The following is a 26,855-nucleotide window of genomic DNA, read 5'->3' as shown; positions in this document are numbered from 1 at the left end:
GGAAGGGGGTGGTTAAATGCTCGTTGACAAGGGGAGTTTCATGCTCATTGCTGGGGGTGCGCATTGCACACCAGCGCTCCCGTGAATCCGCACTTCCGGGTAGCGCTGTGCACTCTTCTTATAAGATGCCCACCGGAGCCGCAGCCTCATTCCCTTTTGAGCCGCTGGCCGGATGCTGCACGCCGCACACTGAAGCTACTTTACCTGTCAGCGGCAGGCAGCATCTGGTCAGCCGCTCAAAAGGGAAGGAGGCTGTGGCGGGCACGGGACACTTGTACCCCAAGTGCCCAGGGGCAAATGCCTGCCCGCACACATAGTATACACACACACACATACAAAAAAAAAAAAAAAATCGGTTTAACCTCAATATCCCTGGAATCAAATAATCCATATGGATCCGCCTGGTATCAGATTGAAGGCCCAGCGATTTGGGTTAGACTGAAATCAACCTCGAGCTTCAGTGATGCCGAAGGGGGAACTGGCAGCCATTGAACTGGGTGGGGGTCGGAATTAGAGGGTCCCATGTTATCCTATAGGGAAAACGTTCCAGCTTTGCCTGGCAGTATCTCCGGTTCCCAGGGGGCTAGAGACACGGGGCTGGGCTCGTTGGAAAGCCCCAGCCCTCAGCTATGATTAGGAGGTGCCTGTGCACCCCCGGCACCCCCCTTGCGCACGCCTATGCTCCCTCTCCATGACCAGCGATGAAAAGTAGCCGCTTGCTAGAATAGCAGGAAATGCTCGCGTATGTGCAATCTGTGTGCACCTAGAATAATTGCTTGGGCAGTGAATTTCCAGCCCAGCGATGGGGTCTAAATCGGGCATTAACTTCTACTCTCCAGCCACTGTGTATTTCCAGAAACAGTATTATCTCTTCCTATCGCTATGGTACAGACACCCGGCAGTTCCAAACATATAAAGCAATGCAAAAACAAGTGAGTGTAAGTAACTTTACTGTTTATTACTGCAGATACTTTCATACTGTTTGAGTTGTTGGAAACTTCTTGTACCATAATAAATGAATATATTGACTTACTGACGCTGGAAAGTAGAATAGGGATGTGCAGCGAGGTGACAGAGGGTCCTGCCACTAGCAAGTCACTGAGATTTGTGCACAAGTGAGATCAAATTACAACAGTTCCTATGGCAACAACACTAAAGAGGATACAAACCAATAACAGCACACACAGCAATTGCTGGCTTCATGAATAGGAGAGGAGCGGAAGGCACCTAATATGCTTCATCTCACATAATTCATGGAGCCATTACTAAAGCTATGTTTACTTACATGTAATGGTACTCTGCTGGTAACTACCATTCACATTATAGTGTGGCACAGAACATGAATATACTGTAGAGCAAATATCTGACATATAAATCAGGCACAAACATTCTTAGTTTTTCTATATTGAATACAAAAATGTATAGATTATAATGCAATTCTAACCTTCAGATTATTCCCATTTTATGTTTATTATTGATCTCTCTAAGGCTTCCTTACACTAACTGGTGTCATTTGTTTGTCATATAAATGGCCTCTTACTTGTGTGTTCTCTGGTGTGACTTTAGATGCCCTAATCGTGAGAATCCCTTTCCACACTACTCACATACATATGGTCTCTCCCCTGTGTGTGTTCTCTGGTGTAACTTCAGGCTCACTAAGTGTGAGAAACTCTTCTCACACTCCTCACATACATATGGTCTCTCCCCTGTGTGTGTTCTCTGGTGTGACTTCAGGTTCACTAATACTGAGAAACTCTTCTCACACTCCTTACATACATATGGTCTCTCCCCTGTGTGTGTTCTCTGGTGTAACTTCAGGCTCCCTAATCGTGAGAATCCCTTCTCACACTCCTCACATACATATGGTCTCTCCCCTGTGTGTGTTCTCTGGTGTAACTTGAGATTCCCTAATCGTGAGAATCCCTTCTCACACTCCTCACATACATATGGTCTCTCCCCTGTGTGTGTTCTCTGGTGTAACTTGAGATTCCCTAATCGTGAGAATCCCTTCTCACACTCCTCACATACATATGGTCTCTCCCCTGTGTGTGTCCTCTGGTGTCTCTTCAGGCTTCCTAATCCTGAGAAACCCTTCTCACACTCCTCACATACATATGGTCTCTCCCCTGTGTGTGTTCTCTGGTGTCTCTTCAGATCTCCTAATCCTGAGAATCCCTTCTCACACTCCTCACATACATATGGTCTCTCCCCTGTGTGTGTTCTCTGGTGTCTCTTCAGGTTCACTAATACTGAGAAACTCTTCTCACACTTCTTACATACATATGGTCTCTCCTGATTTATACACTCCCTTACTGCTTGTATAGTCTGTCCCTTAGATCCACATGAAAAATTGAGTGTCGCTTGAGCAAGTGTGTTTCGTTGTGAACGAACACCTGTAGAAGGATTTCCATCATGAGCACAGTCTTGTCCTGTATCATTTTGATTGTTTTTATTGTGAGAAGTGTTCCACAGCCTTGTTCCTGTGCTCTCGGTATTATCTGTAAGGGAGACTGAAACTCCTGTTTCTGTTGGGTATGATACACTGGGCAATGTCTCTTTGTTGTGTTGTCTCACAGATAGCTGTGTCTCACAGTGCTTAGACCGCATATGCTTGTGGAGAAAATCTTCATTACTAAATGCAATTTTGCAGCATTGACAAGGATGGATAACTGCCGTCTGTCTTTGTACTGGAAGAGAGATAAGAGAATTAGATTTCTATAACCATTACATGGTGAGTAATCAGATGCTACTTGGATTCAGCTTATCTACAGTTTTATGTTTTACCTCAGTTTTCAGGTCACTGTGTTACCTGTACAGTATAAGGGTCATTTATACAATGGTAAAAATGTAGATACAAAGGGATATGCTAATTATTTCAAATCAATCTATAATCATTTGCATGAGTAAACACATGAAAGATTCATTTGGATGATGACAATTGTGAATGGTTATAGATTGTTGTACCCAAATAAAATGGGTGGATTCCGGTTTAGTTGCCTTATATAATATTTAATTGATGGAAGAAATTGCACAACATGGGAACATTCCTGGTTTAGGGGGGAGAGGAGAGTCTTTTTAGGACCTGGAATTACTTTATTATACAACCTTCGAGGCTGTTATATTTTTCATTATATCAGGGCTGGGCAACACCGGCCCTCCAAATGTTGATGAACTATACATCCCAGCATGCCTTGCATCAGTTTCAGCATGGCCACATAGCAAAACTAATGCAAAGCATCCTGGGATGTGTAGTTCACCAACATCTGGAGGGCCGGTGTTGCGCAGCCCTGCCTTATATACATTAAATTGAAAGCATAAGTTCCAAATCATGAATCAGAGTCACTAAACATAAGCCAGAGAAGGAACAAGGGCATAGCACTGGCATGGAATTCTAATATTACAGTGATCAGGCTCCTCATGCAAAAGAGAATAGACAGGAGCCTGTAATGGCGACCTCAGGAGGGCACTGATAGGAGTTGTACTTCCCCTGTATATTTCTGGAATGTTTCTTTTAAGGGCTGAAGGAGAAAAAAAAAATATATAGATTCCAGAGCACTCACCACATTGCACATAAAATATTTATTTATATCCATAATCCAATTGATGCCACTGCCAACGTTTCGGGCCTGAAGAGGTCCTTAGTCATGGCTATGCTCACATCTCCTGCACCAAACAGCATCAAACCACCAGCCGCCCTGTCACCATTTTTATACTGCTAGTAATTAGCAATGCACTACACCTGTAGCGATCTTACTGATACTCAATCAGTCTCCCTCCTAACTTTTAGAACATCCCCTTAGTCCCCAATCAACATATCATCTGCTTACCGCTATTCTCCACAACCTTATGCCGTTTTCATAAACTTGTCAGGGTGCTTAATAGGCTTCACGGCGTTAATGCGTTCCACAGCCGTGGAACGCATAATGGCACCACTACTTCCGCTATTGCGCTGCTGTTTCCTCCTTCTCCTTACTACAAGCCCTTCACTTCGGGCGGATGTGACAGACAATGCACTGATGGACTTCCCCTCCCCCTGGAAAGCAAGCCAGAGGTCTCGCCCGCTGCTCACACTTCCGCATGTGCGTTCCAATCAGTTGGAACGCAAGGCCATTGTTATAATAGGAACTATTTGATCTCTATAATGGCTTATGGAGGCTGATTTCTAAAGGCTGCCCGGGGCAACAAGTGTCACATATCAAAAAATACACCACACTAATATACAAAATGTAAAACTAAAACAAACATATATCACACTAATTTAAAAAATATGAGGTAGGAGTATTCCGGAAATGGCGTAGGCATGCAATATTAAAGATTTTCTCACATAGTCCCGGAGTGAATATATATACATATATATATATATATATATATATATATATATATATATATATATATATATATTTAGTACAGAACATTCCCTGAGCAGCCACTTCACAATCAGCAAACAGAGCATAGACATGACCGCTGATGGCACCACCGCACTGCCCAGCTGCACCGCCCAGCCAGCAAGGGACTTCAAGGGCCTGCTTTGATACTGGGCCACACGACTAACCCCAGGCTGCACTACCTGCCCTGCCAGCAAGAGACTCCAAGGGTTCATCTCACTCCAGGCTGTACCACCCACCCCAGTGAGTATGTGCGGGGTGGCTGATTTGGAAAGGAGGGGTTATTAGGGAAGTTGATCCCTAGTGACATCCCTAGTGGCAACAATTTTGTGGAAGACCCTTTTCCATTTCAACATGACTGTGCCCCAGTGCGCAAACTAGAACTATTAAGACATGGGGGCAGATGTATTAAGACTGGAGAAGTGATAAGTGGCTGGAACTTTATTACTGGCTAATCTGCTCCTAACTGCCATTCTTCAAATCCAGCCTGAAATTTATCAGTTAGGATCTGATTGGTTGGTGGCAAAGTATCACTTCCTCAGGCTTAATAAATCTGCTCCCCTAGGTCGATGATTTTGGTTTGAATAAACCTGACTGACCCACACAGAGCCCTGACCTCAACCCCATGGAGCAATTTTGGATTTACTGGAACAGAAATTGCGAGCCCCAGGCCTTCTCCTCCAACATCAATGCCTGACTTCATAAATGCTCTACAGAATTAATGGGCAATAAATTCCCACAGAAACACTCCAAAATCAAGTGTCCTCATACACTGCCTGTGTTTACACTGTACAGCATGAGACCGAGTGGCTCAGGGACAAATGCTTACACAAAGACAAGTGCCACGTACATGAAGCCGGAAACCCATTTTTACCTTGTGCTGGTGCCTTATGTTTCCACATTGTGCCCCATCTGATACCAAGCTCTTTTCCATACTCCTCTCCATACCACACAAGGAGTTCAGTGTATGGAATAATGTCCTTACATGCCCGATAGTAGATTTCCCTGCGGTACTGGAAAGCAACAAGGTTTTGTTCTTCTTCATATCGTGCGCAATTCACATATCTGTAAAACAATGTCAGATATTAATCAAACAAATGAATGTATGACACACACAGCATCCCACAGTGGTATAACCAGGCTACACATACTGTAGCTAGATACTGATTTATTAAGCTGCAATATGCTGGCAAATCTTCAATATGCAATAGTATTATAATTAGTATCATCAGCATTATTGGCCAGCTATACTTGCATATACTAGGAATTTGTTTTCTGTTTGCTGTGCAACAGCCAGGAGGGTAACAGGTAAAAAGTATAAAATATAAACAAGTGGGGGAACACTTACTGTCATACAGAAAGAAATTCCATGGGGACAAAGTGTTAGATTATGTACAAAGGGTTATGGCACGACTAGACAGATGTTCACATGTCTGGTGGGAATTGCCCTGTAGCATCTGCCTGATGGCAGCAGGTTAAACAAGCCATGGCCAGGATGTAGTTGGTCCTCTACTATCTTGTTTTCTCGCTTTTTTGAGGGAAGGTCTTGTAGATGTGTGCGTATCAAGAAACTCACGGACACCTGTGCAGCTTGAATCAGGTGTGTCTTTATTCCAGCTCCGGCTAACACTGACTGCCCGGCCAGCAAGACTGGCGGGTTTGTGAGCATGGTCTTTAGTTGGTTGACAGCAGCTGTGTGTGTGTGTGTGTGTCCAGCCATCCCCAGGAAGCGCTGGAGTGCCAATTTGTCTGCTGGGAGGGGCATCTGCAGGACGGCAGAGACCTTGTTTGGGTCTGGCAGGATGCCCTTGTTGGTGAGGACGTGACCCACGTCTGCCACCTCCGTGACTCTGAATCTGCACTTGTCAGGGTTAAGCTTGAGGTTGAGGGCGCGAGCCCGTTGAAGTACCTGGTGGAGGCGTTGATCATGCTCCTCTCTGTTGCGGCCCCAGATGAGGCTGTCGTCAACGATGATGTCACAGGGATAGCGAGCGAACCGTTGCTCCATGCATCGCTGGAAAACTTCGCTGCCCATGGTGATGCCATAGGGCATGCGGAGGAAGACGTAGCACCCAATGGAATGGGATCATTCGTCAGACTGCATTTAGGTCTACAGTCATTAGGTCGACCCCACTAGGTCGACTGGCAGGAAGGTCGACCTGTCTTAAGGTCGACATGTGCCAAGGTCGACATGACTTAAGGTCGAATTTGCATAAAGGTCGACATGAGGAAGGTCGACTGGTCATAAGGTCGACATGGGTTTTTCACTGTTTTTTTATCCGAATGTCGACACAGTCGACATGGACACAGTTGGCAATGAGAATCGGACCCTCGCATCACTCGCTTCGCTCGCAATGCTTCGGGCACGGTGCCTCGCTGCGCTCGGCACACTATTTTATTCTACCACCACGCCCTAGTGGATGGTAGGGCATGAAATACCGCCTGTCGGCACATGTCGGCTCAAAAAACAGTGAAAAACCCATGTCGACCTTATGACCAGTCGACCTTCCTCATGTCGACCTTTATGCAAATTCGACCTTAAGTCATGTCGACCTTGGCCCATGTCGACCTTAAGTCAGGTCGACCTTCCTGCCAGTCGACCTAGTGGGGTCGACCTAATGACTGTAGACCTAAGTTCATTCTAATAGATGACCGCATCCCCACCCAATGGGGGTCATGAAGGCAGTGAGCAAAGAAGAGGCTCTGTCCAGAGGGATCTGCCAGAACCCACACTTGGCATCCAGGGTGCTAAAGACTGTTGCACCTGGCATGTTGGCAATCACCTGCTCGATGGTGTGTAGCGGGTGGTAGGGGCGTAAAAGTGCTTTGTTTAGGTGTACTGGGTCAATGCATAGCTGTACAGTCCCATCCTTTTTGGCAGCTGCTACCATTGCAGACACCCATTGTGTTGCTTCTTCAATTGGTGCAATGACACCCAGCTGCGTCATTCTGTGTATCTCTTGAATAATTTTGTCCTTCATTGCAATGGGGACTCTGCTGGGAGCACAAACAGTGGGGACAATAGTAATCCAGCCTCATATGATATGTGATAGGTAGCTTTCCTAATGTGCTGTTGTCAAACAAGTCTTGGAAGTCTTTCATTTCTGGGACAGTCATTTGAATAGCGTGTACATCAGGCCCCAGTTTCAACAGGCCCAGTTTCATGCTGTTCGGGAGGCCAAGCAGTGAATTGACTTGTTGGTCCACAATGTGGAAGAGCAGCTCAGCACTGTTGAACTGTATACCTGTGGTGCCAAGTGTGGTGATGACCTGGCCTCCATATGCTATTAGGTTGATTTTGTTCTGTGGGTTGATCTGTGCAGCAGGGTCTAGTTTGCGTAGTTGTCTGCGTGACATGACGTTGCACTTGGCCCCTGAATCTTGACTGTGGCCACTCTGTTGGTGAGTCTGGTCTTGAGCTTTATAAATATTTCACCCCTCTCATCAGTGTGGTCGACACTGTCACAGACTGTTGTGCGGGCTGTGCTGTGCACCAGGTCTGTGTCTACCTGGCTGAACTGCCTGGGTGTGCAGCTGTATCAGGGTTCTGACTGCTGCTTTGTGGGTGTCTGGTCTCTGGAGCGACAGCACCTGGCAAAGTGGTTCCATTTGCCACATGCATTGCAGCGTTTATCATATGTGGGGCAGTTCTGCTTGCCTTGGGGGTGCTGTGCTGCGCAGTTCCCACATGAGGGTGAGCGGGGTGCGGTGGCCACCATGACACATACTTCAGCGTCCCTCTTTAACTCCCTTGTGCCCTATTCTGCCTGCTCATGGAGGATAGCGGGGGTATGAAAAGGTCGGAGGACGCGTTCAACCACCCCTCGCGGGGCTCGCTGTGGTTGACACTAAACAAATGGCGTAGGTGCAGGTGCTTACAATTGTAAGCACCCATCACATCACATACTATGCACGCATCGCATCACATAGCATCACATCTCATTGTAAGTACCCATCACATCTCATTGTAAGCACTCCTCACATCTCATGGCATGTACAATTAAATATCGCATCGCATTTGGTGCCATGCGATCTTATGCAATATTTCATTGTATAAGCACTCCTGTGCAGCTAACATGGGCATCGCACAGCACTATAGATGGTGCGATGCAATTTTCCTATGCAGAATAGCACACTAAGCTATTTGCTTAGTGGGCACCCTGCTAGGAAACAAGTACCTAACTTTCTATAACTTTACGGAATGGATAGTTTCTATTCTACCTTTTATTTTGTCTTGCGTAATTGTTAATTAATTACTATACATGCTCAAAGACTTTTAATGCATAAAAAATACAGAATGATTACTGATCCTCACTTTTTTGAAATGCAAGCACAGCAGTGAGGGGTGCCGGTCAGAATCCCGACAGTCATTTACCCGACGTCGGGATCCCGACTGTCAAAACGCTGACAGCCGGGTGCCCGACGGCCACCCGCTATTTTCCCTCGTCCACGACCCCCATAGAGGGAGAATAGAATAGGTGGCTCGCGTAGCGAGGTGAGCGCAGTGAGCCCGCAAGGGGCTTTTCTGCGCTGGCCATGCTGTGCAACTCCGACTGTCAGAGTCGCATACCACACCCACGGTGAGAAGGCCCAAACTTCTTCTAGCCTTCTGTACAAGACAAAAAATATGTCCACTTACCTCATCCAGTTAGAGTTCTTTTCCTCCTTTGCATCTATGTACTCATGACCATCTTTACCTTTAGTAATCTGAAAGGTAAGTATGTTAACATAAATACAACACATTTCAAATTGTTTAAAAGTAAATTTTGTTACAATACAAACGTTATTCCCCTACTGCAGCATAGCCCTAACCCTCCTCCCCCAACAGCCTAACCCTCCCCATTAGTACCGAACTCTAACCCCCCTACAGCTTAACTCTGCCTCCTTAGTGTGTAACCCTAGCCCTCCTCCCCCCACAACCTAACCCTATCCCGCCCCATTAGTGCCAAACTCTAACCCCCCACAGCCTAATCCTCCCCCTTAGTAACCCTAACCCTCCATGCAACCTATCCATAAACCCCCTTCATAACTAAAATCTACCCCCTCACCTGTGGCCTATCCATAACGATGCTGGAATTCTGGCGCCAGTGTTGCCGCTGGTTGGGTTTCTGGCATTGGTATTTCAACTGCCCGCAAGCTAACATTTTACCCTCAAAGCCGAGGGAAACACTCTGATTTTGACTGTGAACAGCATTGCGTTTTCCAGCCTAAACTGGTGGAAACCGTAAGGTAGCCCACAATGTGTACAGTATGATTCCAGCCAGCCTCAGACTTTTTGGCACCAACCAGCACAGATCAATAATAGGTCTGATGGGCACTGCACCCCAGGTCCACAGGATAAAATGATGCATTCAGTGACCATCCCAGTGTGCCACTAGCTCTATTTATATTACACTGACGCGCACATATATTTATAAGCTGGACACAGACTATTATCTCTTTATATATTTGGCCAGATCTGTGACTGTGTGTATAACGCTGGGCAGAGTCCACTCTATAACTCTGCCCAGCATTATACAGATCTGGCCTAATATACTGGTCAGCTTAGGAGTCAGGACACACTGAACCCCCGCAGCGGCAGCAGGACACCCCCTCCTGCTGAGCTTCACCCTGTCTAGGAGCTGGGTGCGCTGTAGTGAAGAAGCAAAAAATAAACTACATTTCCCAGCAGCACTTGCTGCAGTGAGCTGGAGCTTACTTTCTGTTTCCTGACTACAGTGCAGCCAAAGGTCCGAAAAAGGGGTGGAGCTACATGCCACTGTACTATACAGTGTACAGTCATTGCCAGCAGTATGAGCAGGGGAGGACAGTCAAGTCACTTCCAGCACCAGCCTGAGCCACCCTGAATGGTGAGTGTAACTCATGGCAGAGACCAGGGCCAGCGGAACACGCTCAGCAAGGGATGCAAAGCAGGTAGGCGCTGACCAGTAGAGGCGCTCTCCCTGCTCTGCACCCTGCTCCTGCTGGCTGCTGCTGCCTGTCACCCGGCATTTCAGACAGAGGCGCCGGTAACTTCATGCACACACCCGGGCCGCGCCTCGGGGAGAGGAATGTGAGAGGGTGGCTCCTGAGTACTGCTTAACTGCAGTACTGCCAGGAGCCATTAGATGCCCTCATGGGATCCCACTTTGGAGGTCTGCCCGTGCACTTTTCAGTGGTGAGAGAGATAATCCGGAGGACCCTACAGAGGAGGAGCTACCTGCCTGAGTGAGTTTGTTCTTATGTGTGTCCTGTCTATATTTATCAATCTCTCTCCCTCTCTATAATCTATATCCATACCTCCCAACTTTCATTGTGCAGGATCCGGGACACAGCTGATGCACGCCGAAATTTTCGGGGTGTGTGGTCTAATTCCGGGGTGTGGGCTATACTCGGAGCTCTTCCGCGAGGCCACGCCCCCATTTTGACGCTATGGGGGCATGACCAAGAGGCTCTGTGAGCCTCTAGCCATGCCCCCAGCCCCTTGGCTGCGGGAATAGACGCTGTGCGCATGCCAACAGCCCCCCTCACCGCGGGACACTACCAGCCGCGGGTGGGACAGCGGGACAGGCCCTAATAATCGGGACTGTCCCGCTAAAATCGGGACTGTTGGGAGGTATGCAGGGGGGCGCCAGACACCCTAGCACCGGCCCTGGCAGAGACACTGTATGTGAGAATGTGTGTGTGTGCTAAATATTTTGGACTGTATGTGTGAAAGTAAATGTTCATGTGTATAGGTAGGTGTGTGTGTGTTGGCGTTTTGCGATGGAATCTACCAATGATGTATGCAGCAGTCAGCTTCACATAAAAGATGGTCACAGGTGTTACCTTGCAATCAGATAGGATGAGTCTTGTAAAGGTATAACCATACCTCCCAACTTTTCATCCGAAGAAATAGGGACACTCGCGCGAGCGCCCGAAAAGGGGGTGTGGCGTATGCAAATGAGGGCACAGCTTATGCTAATTAGCCGCGACCTCATTTTCATACGAGAATAGACGCTGTGCGCATGCGCACAGCGTCTATTCTACTAGATTGGGGGGTCTCCCAACTGCCACCCCCCGCAGCGGGACAATGCCTGCCGCGGGTGGGACAGCGGGACAGGACCCGAAAATCGGGACTGTCCCTCTAAAATCGTGACAGTTGGGAGGTATGGTATAATGTGTTTATGTATAACTGAGTAACAGGATCAATATAACATTACAAAATATCAGCATTCAGTGGTATCTTGTTCACACAAGATGTCTGCTACATGTGCTTCTCCATTCCTCTCCTTAAGACAACAACAGGAAACATCAGAGAGATACAGGAATATAACCTCAGACAAACAATACATATGACAGTATATCGCCATCTACTGTCCCTCCAGTGTACATACACATTTATATGCATATGAGTGAAACCCACAGTCTGTTGCACATATTCCAATACCCCTTCTCAACAGACTAGGTTTCTTCAATTAAACCCATTTTTAATGTAAGTCTTGATTGTCTCTCTCTGACCAGAGGCTTGGTCAGGATATCAGCTGTCATGTCTTCTGTCGGACAATAGCTCAACTCTATAAGACCTTGTTCTTGTAGATCCCTCAGAAAATGATGCTTGACATCAATATGCTTTGTTCTGGGATTTACTCTCTCAGTTTGCGCTAACGCAAGGCATCCTTGATTATCCTCATATATCTTGATAGGTTCTTCTTGATGCATACCTAGGTTTGATAATAGTTGCATTAACCATGTAACTTCTTGACTGGCGTCAGCTGCTGCTATGTACTCAGCTTCTGTAGATGACCGTGCTACAGAAGACTGTTTCTTGCTTGTCCATCTGATTAATCCTTCTCCGATTGAGAATATATATCCACTTGTGGATTTTCTGTCGTTTACATCTCCAGCCCAGTCTGAATCAACATGTCCTGTTAATTTTTGACTTTTGCTTGCTGAGAGTTTGAGTTTCTTGTTGATTGTTCCCTTTAAGTAACAAATTACTCTCTTAACTGCGTTCCAGTCCATCTGTGTTGGTTTGGAAACTTTCCTGCTTAATATCCCAACTGCTGTGGAAATGTCTGGTCTTGTGACGGTTGCAATATATAGCAATTTTCCTATAGCTTGTCTGTATAGATGGCTATCTTTTTTTAATGGTTCACTCTGATTGTTTGATTCCTTTACATAACTTGTTTCCATAGGCGTACTTACTGTCTTTGCTTCTAGCATACCGAACTCCTCAATGGTTTCTTGAATCTTGCATTTTTGACTCAAAGTGAATGTACCACCATCTTCTCTTGAGACTTCCATTCCCAAGTAATGTGCTATGTGCCCAGGTCTTTTGTTTCAAATTGACTGTTTAGTTCTTGTAGTAGTTCAGTTTCATCTCCTCCTTGTTCAAAACAAATTAGCAAATCATCCACATAAATCAATACGTATAAACATCTTCCTTCTATTGATTTTGTATAAAGACAGGGGTCTGCTTTACTTCTGATGAACCCCTTCTCCATCAATACTTCATTTATTTTTGTATTCCATGCTCTCGCTGCTTGTTTTAGACCGTATAGACTTTTGTTAAGCTTGCATACGTGATTTGGTAATTGAGCTATGAAGCCTGGTGGTTGCTCCATGTAGATGTCTTCCTTTAATTCACCATGTAGGAAGACTGTCTTCACATCTTAATGTTTCACCTGCATACCTCTTATGGCTGCTGTTAGGAGTAAGGTTCTAATGGTGGTGTGCTTCACAACTGGAGCAAATGTTTCATCATAATCTTCTCCAAATTTCTGTGAAAACCCTTTAGCTACTAATCTTGCCTTGTATCTTTCTACTTTTCCTTCAGTATCATATTTTACCTTAAATATCCATTTGCATCCTATGGGCTTTTTATCTGCGGGTAGTCTGGTCAACGTCCATGTCTGGTTATCTTCCATTGACTTCATTTATTTTGCGGCTTCTAGCCATTTTTGTGCTTCTCTTTCTGAAAAGGTAGCAATTTCTTCCCATGATTTAGGTTCTTGTATGTTAATTGCCTCTGCTTTGTAAGATAAACATACGGGTGCTTTACCTTTGTTTTCCCTTGAAGATCGTCTCACTTCTTCTGTTGTGTTTTCTTGAGTGTCGATGGTATTTATCTTATCTTGTATCTCAACTTCTTGAGTGATCTCTCTTTCATCTGTTTCATTGGATTCTACGGGTTCTTTCAGGAATTATGACATCGTCTCTTGGTTCCTCCACGAATGTCACACTGTTGCTTATGGTTATTCTATCATCATTTCGATTTTAAGATTCTGTAACCTTTTGAATGTTCACTGTAACCAACTAGAATTCCCTCTACGGCTCGATTCTGCAACTTGCTCCGTTTTTCCGAAGGCTTTGCATCTGAAAACTCTGATGTGCTTTAGGCTGGGTTTCTTCCCATACCATAACTCATGAGGTGTCTTCTCTACTGCACTGGAGAGTAGTCTGTTTTGAATATAGGTGGCTGTCATTGCCGCTTCACCCCAATATTTATCAGGTAGTCCTGAATCTGTAAGCATACATCTGATCATTTCTGTTCTTATGTACGAACTGTTCTTTCTCTCGGATATGCCATTTTGTTCTGGTGTGTACGGTATAGTTTTCGGATTCAGTACTGAATCCCGGCGGTCGGGATCCTGGCGTTCAGAATCCCGACGCCGGAATCCCGACAGCCGAAATGCCAACCAGGGGGAGAAGTGGATCGCCCCCCCCCTTGCGGGCTCGCTGCGCTCGCCGCGCAGCGGGCCCGGTGCCTCACTACGCTCGGCACACTAATTTATTCTCCCTCCAGGGGTGTCGTGGGCACCCACGGAGGTAGAATACCGCCGGGATATTAACTGCATCCCTAGTTTTCTGATGCTCTATGCCGAGTCTCCTTAAGTACTGTTCTATTCTGCCCTGTGAACTCTCCTCTGTTGTCACTTCGAAAAATTTGCATATTCCTCTTGAATCTGTTTCTGGTCATGGATACATAATCTTGTAGCTTGTCAAAGACTTCATCTTTGCTTCTTATAAGATAAGTGACTGTGAACCTGGAATAGTCATCAGTAAATGTCAGCATGTACCTTTTGCCTCCCGATGTGCATATTTTCATAGGTCCGCATACATCACTGTATGATCTAATGGTTTTGAAACTCTGCTTTCACTTTTCTTTGGAATTGTCATCCTTGTTGCTTTTGCTTTTATACAACACTGGCATGTCATCATTTCTGAACAGTTTGACACTGCAAGGTCCTTTGCTAGGTCTCTTCTCTGCATTTCCTTTATGCAATCTGGGTGTCTGTGTCCCAATCTTCTGTGCCACTTGTGAATGCAGTCTGCATGTTTCTGTGTACTTAGCTTTACTTGCTGTGCTGCAATATCTAAGCAATATAAGTGTTCTTTTATTCTGGCTGTGGCTAGTGTTTCTCTTCCATTTTGGATAAGACACTTTTTGTTCTGGAATTTTACAGTAAGTCCTTTTTCTGCTAAATTCTTTACTGACAATAGCGCCCCTTCTAGCTTAGGAACATATAGCAGGGTTGCCGACTTTCTTATTCTCCTCTCCGGGAGAAGCCCGGAGAGGAGAGATTCAGTAGCGGCTCAGGGGGCGGGGCTTAAGCGTGACATCACTAAGCCCCGCCCCCATGCTGTTAAACCAGCTAATTCAGTGATCTCCGTGGAGGGGGCGGGGCTAAAATGACGCGATTGTGTAATTTTAGCTCCGCCCCCTCCTCTGAGACCCGAGGATTGCAGCATTTTAATGCCGCGATCCGGGGGACAGCGGGGGTCCCCCCTGAATCCGGGAGGGTTGCCCACCCTTCCGGGGGGCCGGGAGGGAGCCCCGATTTTCGGGAGACTCCCAGAAATTCCGGGAGGGTCGGCAACCCTGACCTATAGTACATCTGTTATTGGTATCTGTGTGTAGTTGCCATTACCCTTGGAGCATTGGAATTTACCTTTCCCTTTACCTTCTGCAATGATGTTTGTTCCATCTGCCAGGTAGATAGTTTCCTTTATGGTTCAAATCAAGTTCAGTGAAGAATTCCTTGTTATTTGTCATAGGACTAGTTGCTCCTGAATCTACATACCATTTGTCCGACAATTGAGTTATGCTGGGTACACACCAGGACGACTAGGGCCCGATTCTGTCAATTTAGATCCAATTCCGACCGGTTGCATGCAGATTGTATGTACTATCGTGTGTTTTTGACATTTATTTGATCCGATTCCGATCCAATGCGCGTTCACGCCGCTCGTTTGGTCGCATCTTTGGTCCTACGTGCTGCAGGTAGGATCCGTCAATCCCAGGCCGACCGACCGTCAATCGTATGCAGATCGTGAGTGTTTTTTGCCGCCTCCGTCGTCCGTCCGTCGGTGCGTCCGTCGTTTGATCCAGCCTATTTGAGTGGCATTTCCTAAACACTCCCCCGGCGCCATGTTTTTCCACATAGCAAACAGCGCTGGCGCAGCAGTTGGACTCTCCTTCTTGTCTCAGCTCCCAGAACAACAACCTGGTATGTTTGCACTCCCAATGCTCTCCTATGCATGCCCACTGTTGCCACCAATGTATATAGTGTGTATAGAGCACTGGTTTGTCAACCGTGCACCCGACCATGTCACTGTTTGCTCGGGTGGGCCCCATGTGTGTGTGTATACATATAACCAATGTCCACCATTGCAGTATTCCATGCACTGCTCTCTGCTAGGCCCCATTCACCTGTGTGTGTGTGTGTGTTTGTGTATATATAGATATATATATACATAAACCATTGTCCACCATTGCAGTATTCCATGCACTCCTCTCTGCTAGGCCCCATTCACCTGTGTGTGTGAATAGCAATATGCACAATAAAATGTATAGTGGTTTTCATAAAAGTTTATTAACATTTTAAATACTTAAAACATAAGAACTAGGTAAACTGGTAACTATAACTATAAAAATTTAAATATGAAACAAAACATGGATATAACTATAACTATAAAAATTTAAATATGAAACAAAACATGGGTATAACTATAACAACTAAAATGGTTTTATCTTTTTACAGTCCCAATGTCCAACGCAAAGGAACAAGAGTTTCTTGAAGGGTTTATTGAAAAATATCGTTCACACGAATGCCTGTGGCGAACAAAATCCAAGGAGTATTCAAACAAAATAAAAAGAAACCAAGCCTTGGAGGACTTGGCACGCTACAGTCTTCCATTTCACCCAGAGGCCAATGTTGAATGGGTGAGGAAACGCATCCAGAATCTGCGCACGGTGTTCTTAAAGGAACACAAGAAGGTGGAGGCTGCAAAGAAGTCTGGTGCTGGAGTCGACGAGATGTATCAAACATCGCTCTGGTACTATGATCGGTTGACATTCACCCTCAGCCAGGAGTCGATGAGGACAGGAGTAGTCCTGATGGTAGAACATGAAAACCAAGAAGTCACGGCGCAGGAGGAGGAGGAGAATTCGCAGTCTGCATCAGTGAGTCTATTGTTTTGGCTATCTAATTGATTCCTCCTGCCAATCCACAGCCCCCTCCCCATTAAAGTAGGCCATGTACTCTTCCCTCACCTGTTTGGCTCGTGCACTCCCTGTGTAGTGTTGTGTTGGGGTTTGCAAGGAGGATATCTGCACTACCTCCTCTGGCAGTTCTTGGTCTTCTTGGAGTGCTGTGCCTGTAGCCCTTTGCTGTGTGGCTTTTCTGCGGAGCAAATTGTGCAGGACACAGCACGCCGTGACAACCCAGTCAATTTTGTCCACCCTCAGGTTAATGGCAGTGTGGAAAATACGAAACCGGCTAGCCAGGATGCCAAAAGCATTTTCCACAACACGCCGTGCCCTGGATAGCCTGTAGTTGAAGATCCTTTTGTCATGGTTCAGGCCCCTTTGCGCATATGGCTTCATGACATGCTCGTGCAGGCCAAAAGCCTCGTCTGCCACAAAAACAAAGTTAAGCCCCTGTTTAGTTTCCTGGACAGACGGCAAGTGAAGGGTGTTCGCTATGAGCCTTTCGTAGAACTTTGTGTCCTTGAAAGTGCCACCATCCGATGCACGGCCATTCCTTCCTACATCCAGGAAGATAAACTCATAGTTCGTATTAACAACAGCCATTAGTACAATGCTAAAATAGCCCTTGTAATTAAAATAGTAGGAACCACTATTGATAGGCTGGGCTATGCGGACATGTTTGCCATCAATGGCTCCACCGCAATTTGGAAAGTTCCATCGCTGTTCAAACTCCTCTGCGATGACTTTCCATTCATTCACGCTGGTAGGGAACTGAAATTAGAAGTAAATAGAATTGATTAGTAAACATGTTCAATTTCTTTACAGCTTGGTGACTACCCACCTGCAACCCCAGACCTATCTGTCCTATCTGATAATGCATGCGCATCGAACGAAGTTCCTACTCCGGCACGCACTCCGCCACCCACCCTGGAACCCACTCCACCACTCCCCCGTGCCAAAAAAATGCGTGGCAAAGGAAAGAAAGGAGAAGCAGCAGCACATGAAGAATTTATGATGCGGGCACATCAAGTCCTGCAAAGAAACCCGGACAAACATGACAACTACTTCACTTATGTGGCAGAGTGTGTTCGCAACATGGCTCCGGACCAGCAACTTACTTTTGAAAAACTATGCATGGAGTTGGTGTATAATGGCAGTTTAGGGTATCTCAACAGTGGCACTAAAATAGTTGGCATTGGTAGTGCACCAGACACACCACTGTCATTAGAATCACCAGTGCCTACTCCGCCTGCCACCGTAGCAGGCCAGTCGAGCACAATTCCAACACATACCCAGTCAACACCTACACAGCCTTCTCAACCCCCCCAGTACCGTCAATTCTACAGTTCTTTACTGATAGAAGATCCAGAGTGTCCTGTTTTTGAGTATCTGTCTTAAAAAATAGGCTATTTTATCATTTACCATCGACATGGTCTCAGCTGCAGGTATGTGATGGCCACTGCTCACATGGCGTATGGCGCACATCAATGGGGCCGGGACCATTGCATCTGCGCCATGCGCCATGTGGGCCGTAGCCTTTACATATCTGCAGCAGACATCCTCTGCCACACAAGGGCCACAGTGTGTTTTTTTGTTTATTTATATGCTGCTACCTGTACCTGCATTACCAGAGGGAGAACAGGATTCTCCTCAATCTGGATAGCAAACTCCATTTATTGCCCTTTTTTCTTTACCAATAGTATGGGGTACTGTGCGGCAGACATGGTCTCAGCTGCAGGTATGTGATGGCCACTGCTCACATGTCGTATGGCGCACATCAATGGGGCCGGGACCATTGCATCTGCGCCATGCGCCATGTGGGCCGCAGCCTTTACATATCTGCAGCAGACATCCTCTGCCACACAGTACCTTATCCCTACTGTTGTAAGGGCCTGTTCCAGAAGTTACCAGAGTGTGTTTTTTTTCTTTTTATATGCTGCTACCTGTACCTGCATTACCAGAGGGAGAACAGGATTCTCCTCAATCTGGATAGCAAACTCCATTTATTGCCCTTTTTTCTTTACCAATAGTATGGGGTACTGTGCGGCAGACATGGTCTCAGCTGCAGGTATGTGATGGCCACTGCTCACATGTCGTATGGCGCACATCAATGGGGCCGGGACCATTGCATCTGCGCCATGCGCCATGCGGGCCGCAGCCTTTACATATCTGCAGCAGACATCCTCTGCCACACAGTACCTTATCCCTACTGTTGTAAGGGCCTGTTCCAGAAGTTACCCGAGTGTGTTTTTTTTATTTTTATATGCTGCTACCTGTACCTGCATTACCAGAGGGAGAACAGGATTCTCCTCAATCTGGATAGCAAACTCCATTAATTGCAATTTTTTCTTTACCAATAGTATGGGGTACTGTGCGGCAGACATGGTCTCAGCTGCAGGTATGTGATGGCCACTGCTCACATGTCGTATGGCGCACATCAATGGGGCCGGGACCATTGCATCTGCGCCATGCGCCATGTGGGCCGCAGCCTTTACATATCTGCAGCAGACATCCTCTACCACACAGTACCTTATCCCTACTGTTGTAAGGGCCTGTTCCATTGCATCTGCGCCATGCGCCATGTGGGCCGCAGCCTTTACTTATCGGCGGCAGACATCCTCTGCCACACAGTAGCCCGTACTTATTGGGAAAGTTTAAACTGGGTCATACATACTTAAATCTTTATATATAGTGTGTGTTTTTGTACAATATCTTTTATATATGGTATTATAATATATTTGTGTTGACACAATCTATTTACTATTTTACATGTTTTACCTATGAAAGGCCTAAAAAACCTGTTTCTGTCCTAGGCCTAAATTATAAATAAAAATATTTTGTTTGCACAATAAAGTGTACGGTGTATATTTCATCCTTACCTTGCAATACTGGTACTGCAGCACCTTCACAATGGCTTTGCAGGTCTCCGGGATGATGAGGCCCAAAGCTTGCGGGAGATGAGGGATCCAAACTTTAGGTCAGCAAGAGACCGTCCTGTCGCCAGAAACCTCAGGGTCACCACCAGCCGTTCCTCAGCAGGGATAGCCATCCGATACTTGGTATCCTGCTTCTCGATGTGGGGAGTCACCAGACGCAGCAATTCCTGGAATGTGGCATCATCCATCCTCAAGAAGTTACGAAAATCGTCTGGGTTATTCTCCCTGATGTCCCTGAGCAGTGGCATGTGCGAACGAGTCTGACTCTGAAGTAGCCACTGCTTTGTCCAGCATGATCTTTCTCTCCTGCGCTGGGCTCTCTGACGCCTGAGCTTCAAAACTGCATAATAGAGCAGGTACTGTTGCTGGTGACTACCCATCACTGCATTCTCCATAGTGCAGGGTTAAAAGACACTTTGTAATGGCAGGCAAAACAAAGTAATGTGTAAATAGCTATGTCCAGCGTTCAGCAGGTATAAACCAAGCCTCACTAGTAACAAAGCAGAAATACACTGGTTTAAAATGGCTGCTGCTATTCCTATCCCCCTCTGCTAGTCCTCCCCCTCTGCTAGTCCAGCCCCTTCATTCAAATTTCAAAGGCCAATCTGCCGACGGTCGCATGTGTTCTTGCAAAAAAACAAAAACCAGCGATCCGACCGTCTTAACGACCATCGCGGGCACATCGGGATCGGATCTAGATCGTTCCGCCAAAAAAACACAATTTTTGCTAATCGTTTGCTGGGGACTGCCTGGGAGCTCCCGGGAAGTCCAAGGGAAATCGTTCCATGGTCGTCTATCGGTCGTGAACGACGGTGGTCGTCCTGGTGTGTACCCTACATTACTGTCGCTTTAAATGTCCCATTCCAGTTATGTACACTTGTTTCTGTGAGTGTGGCTTTGGCTCTTTGTTTGTGAAATCTTTCAGGTGGTCTGTGCTGTTCTGATTTCCACATGGTACAATCTTTCCTTAAATGACCCTCTTTCCTGCATCTGAAACATGCTCTTGCTTCCTTAGTATGTGGCTTAGGGCCTTATTCTAGTTCATTCTTTCTGACAAAATCCTTCTTAGATGGACAAAACCATGTGCACTGCAGGGGGGAAGATGTAAAATGTGCAGAGAGAATTAGATTTGGGTGAGTTATTATGTTTCTGTGCAGGGTAAATACTGGCTACTTTATTTTTACACTGCAATATAGATCTCGCTTTGAAGTAAAAACCCACCCAAATCGAATTATCTCTGCACAAGTAATATCTGCCCCACCTGCAGTGCACATGGTTTTGTCCATCTAAGAAGGATTGTCAGAGTGAACTAGAATAACCCCCTTAGTGTCCACCATTTTAAGTGCTTTCTCTGTGTCACTTTCAGTGTTACACTCTGTAAGCTCCTTTCTGCGCTGATACTCCTCTATGAGCCTGTTCTTCACAAAGTCTAGTGTGATTTCTGCTTCAGGTCTCGTTTCTAGTGCATTTATTAGAGCACTGTATGTGTCTGGTAAACTGCACAGTAAAATAGCTACTATGTGGTTGTTTTTAATTTCTTCTCCCATTGATCTGAGCTTTGTAGTTATTTCTAGTAGTGCATTAATGTGTTCTTGCATTGTCTTGTCTTTGTTAAACCTCATCTGGTATAACTTTCTTAAGATGATTATTAATAAAGTTGGCACAGCTGACAAACATTGGCCCTTATTCTGATTGACGCGGACTTTACCGCGTACTTACGGATCGCGTCTTTATTGCGTCTGCGCATGCGTGGAGAACGCTACGCGCATGTGCCACGCCTTGACTCGGTACCAGTTCGGCCAAATCCCGTCCAAAACTGTTCACCGCTATCAGTCGGGAAATAGGGGCGTATTATGGGCGTCATGCGGAATGACACATGGGCGTAGTTTCAAAGTGGGCAAAACGGGGCGGAAACATGGGCGGACACGGGGGAGTACACTTATGTTGGGGGGCGTACATTCGGAAACCACTCCGAATGCACGCGATCAAAAAGGGCAGAAATGTGCGGTGTCCACAAGTGTACTATTGCTTTGCGGACACCACTCGTTCATGCGGTAGGCGAACGTACGCCTAATGACTACAACCATTAACACCTGAACCCAATAGAATCGACTCCTTTACTCATTACTCACTAATAGGACGCTTGTCAGTGCTTTAATTGAAACCATTGCTGCTTCAAGGAACCCGTACTAAACACCCACATATGCTGTACTTGTCAGACACTTTCAAACTGCTAACAATGGACATGACTGAATATTAATACTATCAATACACATGTGTATTAGACATGTATAATAAGTGGGTCATGTGATGTATTGCAGAAGATACTTCATAGTGGGTTGTTTGGCGTAAATACTCCGCTTACGTGCGGTAGCACCGCTTGGCTCCCGTTCGGATGCGGTATTCCCGAGCATAACACTGTAATACTCTGTAATACCGTGCCGAATCGGAGTGTTTCTCCCGCATACGCATGCTTTGTATGTCGTCCGTAAACACGCCCTGTTCTTAAAGAGTGAGTCCGTCCGAATGCGGAGGACACGTGGGCGTTTCTACGGACGATGGCCGCATGCGGCAAAACACCGTGGCGTGCGGACCGCTCCGTAAGAATGCGGGAATTTCCGCACAGATCAGAATAAGGGCCATTATTATTGCACTAAAGGGTGCACAGTTATACCCCTTTCAGACAGAAAAAAAGACCCGTGAATTTCCCTGCTCTTGCCGTGTCGACCCGGGATTTTCTTCTGTCTGAAAGGGTCAACACGGGTCTAAAGTTCCGGGACTTCGACCCAGGTATTTACCTGGGTTTTTCCCGGGTCTGTATTCCAAAAACCCGGGTCGCCGGCTGTCTGAAAGGAAACGACCCGGGTTTTTGGGATTATTACACATTGTTAGGCACTGATTGGCTCTCCTGGTGGGGTGCTGGCTGATTGGTTGTGAGGATAGGCTTCTCTGATTGGCTGGGAGGGCATGGCAATGGAGCTGGCCCACTGGTAGAAGATGTGAGAGCTGCTGGCAGTGAGAGGGGAGGAGGATATCGGCAAACAGATGACTGGGACAGTCAAAGATGCCACAGTGTACTCAAACATTGCAAATATACTGACAGCCATGTGAGGTAACATGTACCTTCCAGTATATAAAAACAATAAAAATTGTTTACAACATATCCTTGTGTCATGCCATGGTTAATGCAATGCAGTGAGCAGTCACCACCCACTTTTGATGACCTCATCTCTGTGTGCCTTTAAAACTGTCCTATTCTTATGACACACAGAGTTTTGCAGGAAAAATCCGGCTTCTGTGTGAAAGGGGTCGACACGGGAAATACCCGGGTTTTTGCTCCTGTGTGAAAGGGGGTCAGCCCCTTGCTGCCTAGTTGTACCCGGGTTTTTGTATCCGGGAAATACCTGGGTTTTGGGGATTTTTCTGTCTGAAAGGGGTATTACTTGTATTTCCCTGGTAATTTTTTTATTTTACTTAAATGTAGAGGCTTATGTACAAATGGAGAATAGAAGGCTATTCCTGTCAACACGGTCAGTGGTTCCCAAACTGTTGCCCTTATTCAGATCTGATTGCAATACAAATTTGTTTGGAAAATAGGCAAAACCATGTGCACTGCAGGTGGGCAGATGTAACATGTGCAGAGAGAGTTAAATTTGGGTGGGGTGTGTTGAAACTGAAATCTAATTTGCAGTGTAAAAATAATGCAGCCAGTATTTACCCTGCACAGAAACAAAATCACTCACACAAATCTAACTCTCTCTGCTCATGTTACATCTGCCCCACCTGCAGTGCACATGGGTTGCTTGGGATGTTTGCAAGGGTGCCTTGGGTTGAGGGTCCACAACCAAAACAAATTATTTATGCTCAAAATGATAGGCAAAACCAAAGCTGGTGGCTGCCAATTATAAAGGGTACGGACAATTATAAAAACACCTATTTATTTATGTATACATAAGAAACTTTTTTATGCGAGGCAGATGTGCAGCCTTCAATCTTAGGCGACTGTTTACGTACTTGCAGTTAGCGGGGGAAGGAATGGACGATTCAATCATAGTTTCCCTGGATGCTGCCTGTGAATTTGATTCCGTGGAATGGCTGTATCTATCTGAAGTCTTGAAGAGATTTGGGATCGGTCCCACCTTCCTTGCATGGGTTCAATTATTATATTCTTGTCCAGCGGCCAGGGTTAATGTTAGTGGTTTTACCACCATCACCTTCTCCCTTGGGCGTGGAACTAGCCCGGGATGTCCCTTGTCCCCTCTCCTCTTAGCGCTTGCTATAGAGCCACTGGCATGTAATATTCAAAGCTCAGCTGTTATACAAGGTTTTAGAGTAGCTGACCATGAGGAGAAAATAGGTCTATATGCGGATGATATGATCCTTTTATATGTCTGATATGCTACACTGCCTCCCAGCTCTACTGGATTTGGTGAAGGACTTTGTTATTTACTCTGGTATTTGTATTAACTGGGATAAATCAGTTATATTTCCGTTTCTCCCCTCTACTCCTCAGCCCCTAACATACACCTTCCCCCTGAAGTGATGCACCCAAGTAAAGCACCCATTTAAATATCTGGGCATTCAGATCTCGCACTCCCCTAATGAATATATAGCTTTAAATTTAACCCCTCAATTGAGTAGGCTTTGCCAGAGATGCAAGGTCTGGCAAAACTCCCCCGCTGTCATTGGTCGGGTTAACCTTATTAAAATGATTGTACAACCCCAAATTCTGTATATTATTCAAAATTCCCCAATTTTATATCCCAGTTGTTCACTTCAGGATTATTACCCAATGTTTATCTTCCCTTTTATATGGGGCTCAAAACGGGCACGCGTTGCTGTTAAAACACTGTGCAGGACCAAAGCTGCAGGCGGCTTGGCACTGCCAGATATGCGACTTTATTATTTGGCTGCTCAGCTGGCTCACCTAGGTGAATGGATTACGCCTGGGGATTATGGAAACCTTCCTGTAGCATTATTAGATATGGCTGGGCTTGTGTTTTCCCCGCTGCAATTTCTCTTAGCCTGCACTCCACTCTCCCGTCTGTCTCCTTTTATTAGTACAAGCCCGGAAGGTGTGGAGTGAGGCAGGGAGGCTGTTGGGAGACTTTACCGTTGACCCCTGCACCCCGCTGTGGCATAGGTGCCGATTTATGTTTTTGCTGGTGGGTGCCCATGAAGCCACTCACCAAAAATATAGCCGTTCCTCAGCAGGGATAGCCATCCGATACTTGGTATCCTGCTTCTCGATGTGGGGAGTCACCAGACGCAGCAATTCGTGGAATGTGGCATCATCCATCCTCAAGAAGTTACGAAAATCGTCTGGGTTATTCTCCCTGATGTCCCTGAGCAGTGGCATGTGCGAACGAGTCTGACTCTGAAGTAGCCACTGCTTTGTCCAGCATGATCTTTCTCTCCTGCGCTGGGCTCTCTGACGCCTGAGCTTCAAAACTGCATAATAGAGCAGGTACTGTTGCTGGTGACTACCCATCACTGCATTCTCCATAGTGCAGGGTTAAAAGACACTTTGTAATGGCAGGCAAAACAAAGTAATGTGTAAATAGCTATGTCCAGCGTTCAGCAGGTATAAACCAAGCCTCACTAGTAACAAAGCAGAAATACACTGGTTTAAAATGGCTGCTGCTATTCCTATCCCCCTCTGCTAGTCCTCCCCCTCTGCTAGTCCAGCCCCTTCATTCAAATTTCAAAGGCCAATCTGCCGACGGTCGCATGTGTTCTTGCAAAAAAACAAAAACCAGCGATCCGACCGTCTTAACGACCATCGCGGGCACATCGGGATCGGATCTAGATCGTTCCGCCAAAAAAACACAATTTTTGCTAATCGTTTGCTGGGGACTGCCTGGGAGCTCCCGGGAAGTCCAAGGGAAATCGTTCCATGGTCGTCTATCGGTCGTGAACGACGGTGGTCGTCCTGGTGTGTACCCTACATTACTGTCGCTTTAAATGTCCCATTCCAGTTATGTACACTTGTTTCTGTGAGTGTGGCTTTGGCTCTTTGTTTGTGAAATCTTTCAGGTGGTCTGTGCTGTTCTGATTTCCACATGGTACAATCTTTCCTTAAATGACCCTCTTTCCTGCATCTAAAACATGCTCTTGCTTCCTTAGTATGTGGCTTAGGGCCTTATTCTAGTTCATTCTTTCTGACAAAATCCTTCTTAGATGGACAAAACCATGTGCACTGCAGGGGGGAAGATGTAAAATGTGCAGAGAGAATTAGATTTGGGTGAGTTATTATGTTTCTGTGCAGGGTAAATACTGGCTACTTTATTTTTACACTGCAATATAGATCTCGCTTTGAAGTAAAAACCCACCCAAATCGAATTATCTCTGCACAAGTAATATCTGCCCCACCTGCAGTGCACATGGTTTTGTCCATCTAAGAAGGATTGTCAGAGTGAACTAGAATAACCCCCTTAGTGTCCACCATTTTAAGTGCTTTCTCTGTGTCACTTTCAGTGTTACACTCTGTAAGCTCCTTTCTGCGCTGATACTCCTCTATGAGCCTGTTCTTCACAAAGTCTAGTGTGATTTCTGCTTCAGGTCTCGTTTCTAGTGCATTTATTAGAGCACTGTATGTGTCTGGTAAACTGCACAGTAAAATAGCTACTATGTGGTTGTTTTTAATTTCTTCTCCCATTGATCTGAGCTTTGTAGTTATTTCTAGTAGTGCATTAATGTGTTCTTGCATTGTCTTGTCTTTGTTAAACCTCATCTGGTATAACTTTCTTAAGATGATTATTAATAAAGTTGGCACAGCTGACAAACATTATTATTGCACTAAAGGGTGCACAGTTGTATTTCCCTGGTAATTTTTTTATTTTACTTAAATGTAGAGGCTTATGTACAAATGGAGAATAGAAGGCTATTCCTGTCAACACGGTCAGTGGTTCCCAAACTGTTGCCCTTATTCAGATCTGATTGCAATACAAATTTGTTTGGAAAATAGGCAAAACCATGTGCACTGCAGGTGGGCAGATGTAACATGTGCAGAGAGAGTTAAATTTGGGTGGGGTGTGTTGAAACTGAAATCTAATTTGCAGTGTAAAAAAAATGCAGCCA

At 45.8% G+C, this 26,855-nt stretch overlaps 1 protein-coding gene across 1 annotated transcript in view; it reads right to left on the bottom strand.

The window, feature by feature from the left end:
- Nucleotides 1–937: 937 nt before the first annotated feature.
- LOC146042292 (histone-lysine N-methyltransferase PRDM9-like) overlaps nt 938–26,855 on the bottom strand; it is a 61,012-nt gene continuing 35,094 nt past the window's right edge. Inside the window, exons 9-11 of the mRNA XM_083162236.1 lie at nt 9,025–9,092; nt 5,260–5,450; nt 938–2,687 (exon numbers count right to left, since the gene is read on the bottom strand). Coding sequence (XP_083018362.1) covers nt 1,597–2,687; nt 5,260–5,450; nt 9,025–9,092 — 1,350 coding nt within the window. The 3' untranslated portion in view covers nt 938–1,596. The remainder of the gene's footprint in view (nt 2,688–5,259; nt 5,451–9,024; nt 9,093–26,855) is intronic.

The sequence above is a fragment of the Crinia signifera genome, chromosome 19 (assembly GCF_055691185.1).
Source record: "Crinia signifera chromosome 19, ASM5569118v1, whole genome shotgun sequence".
NCBI lineage: Eukaryota > Metazoa > Chordata > Amphibia > Anura > Myobatrachidae > Crinia > Crinia signifera.
This window is presented reverse-complemented; position numbering and strand designations above follow the sequence as displayed.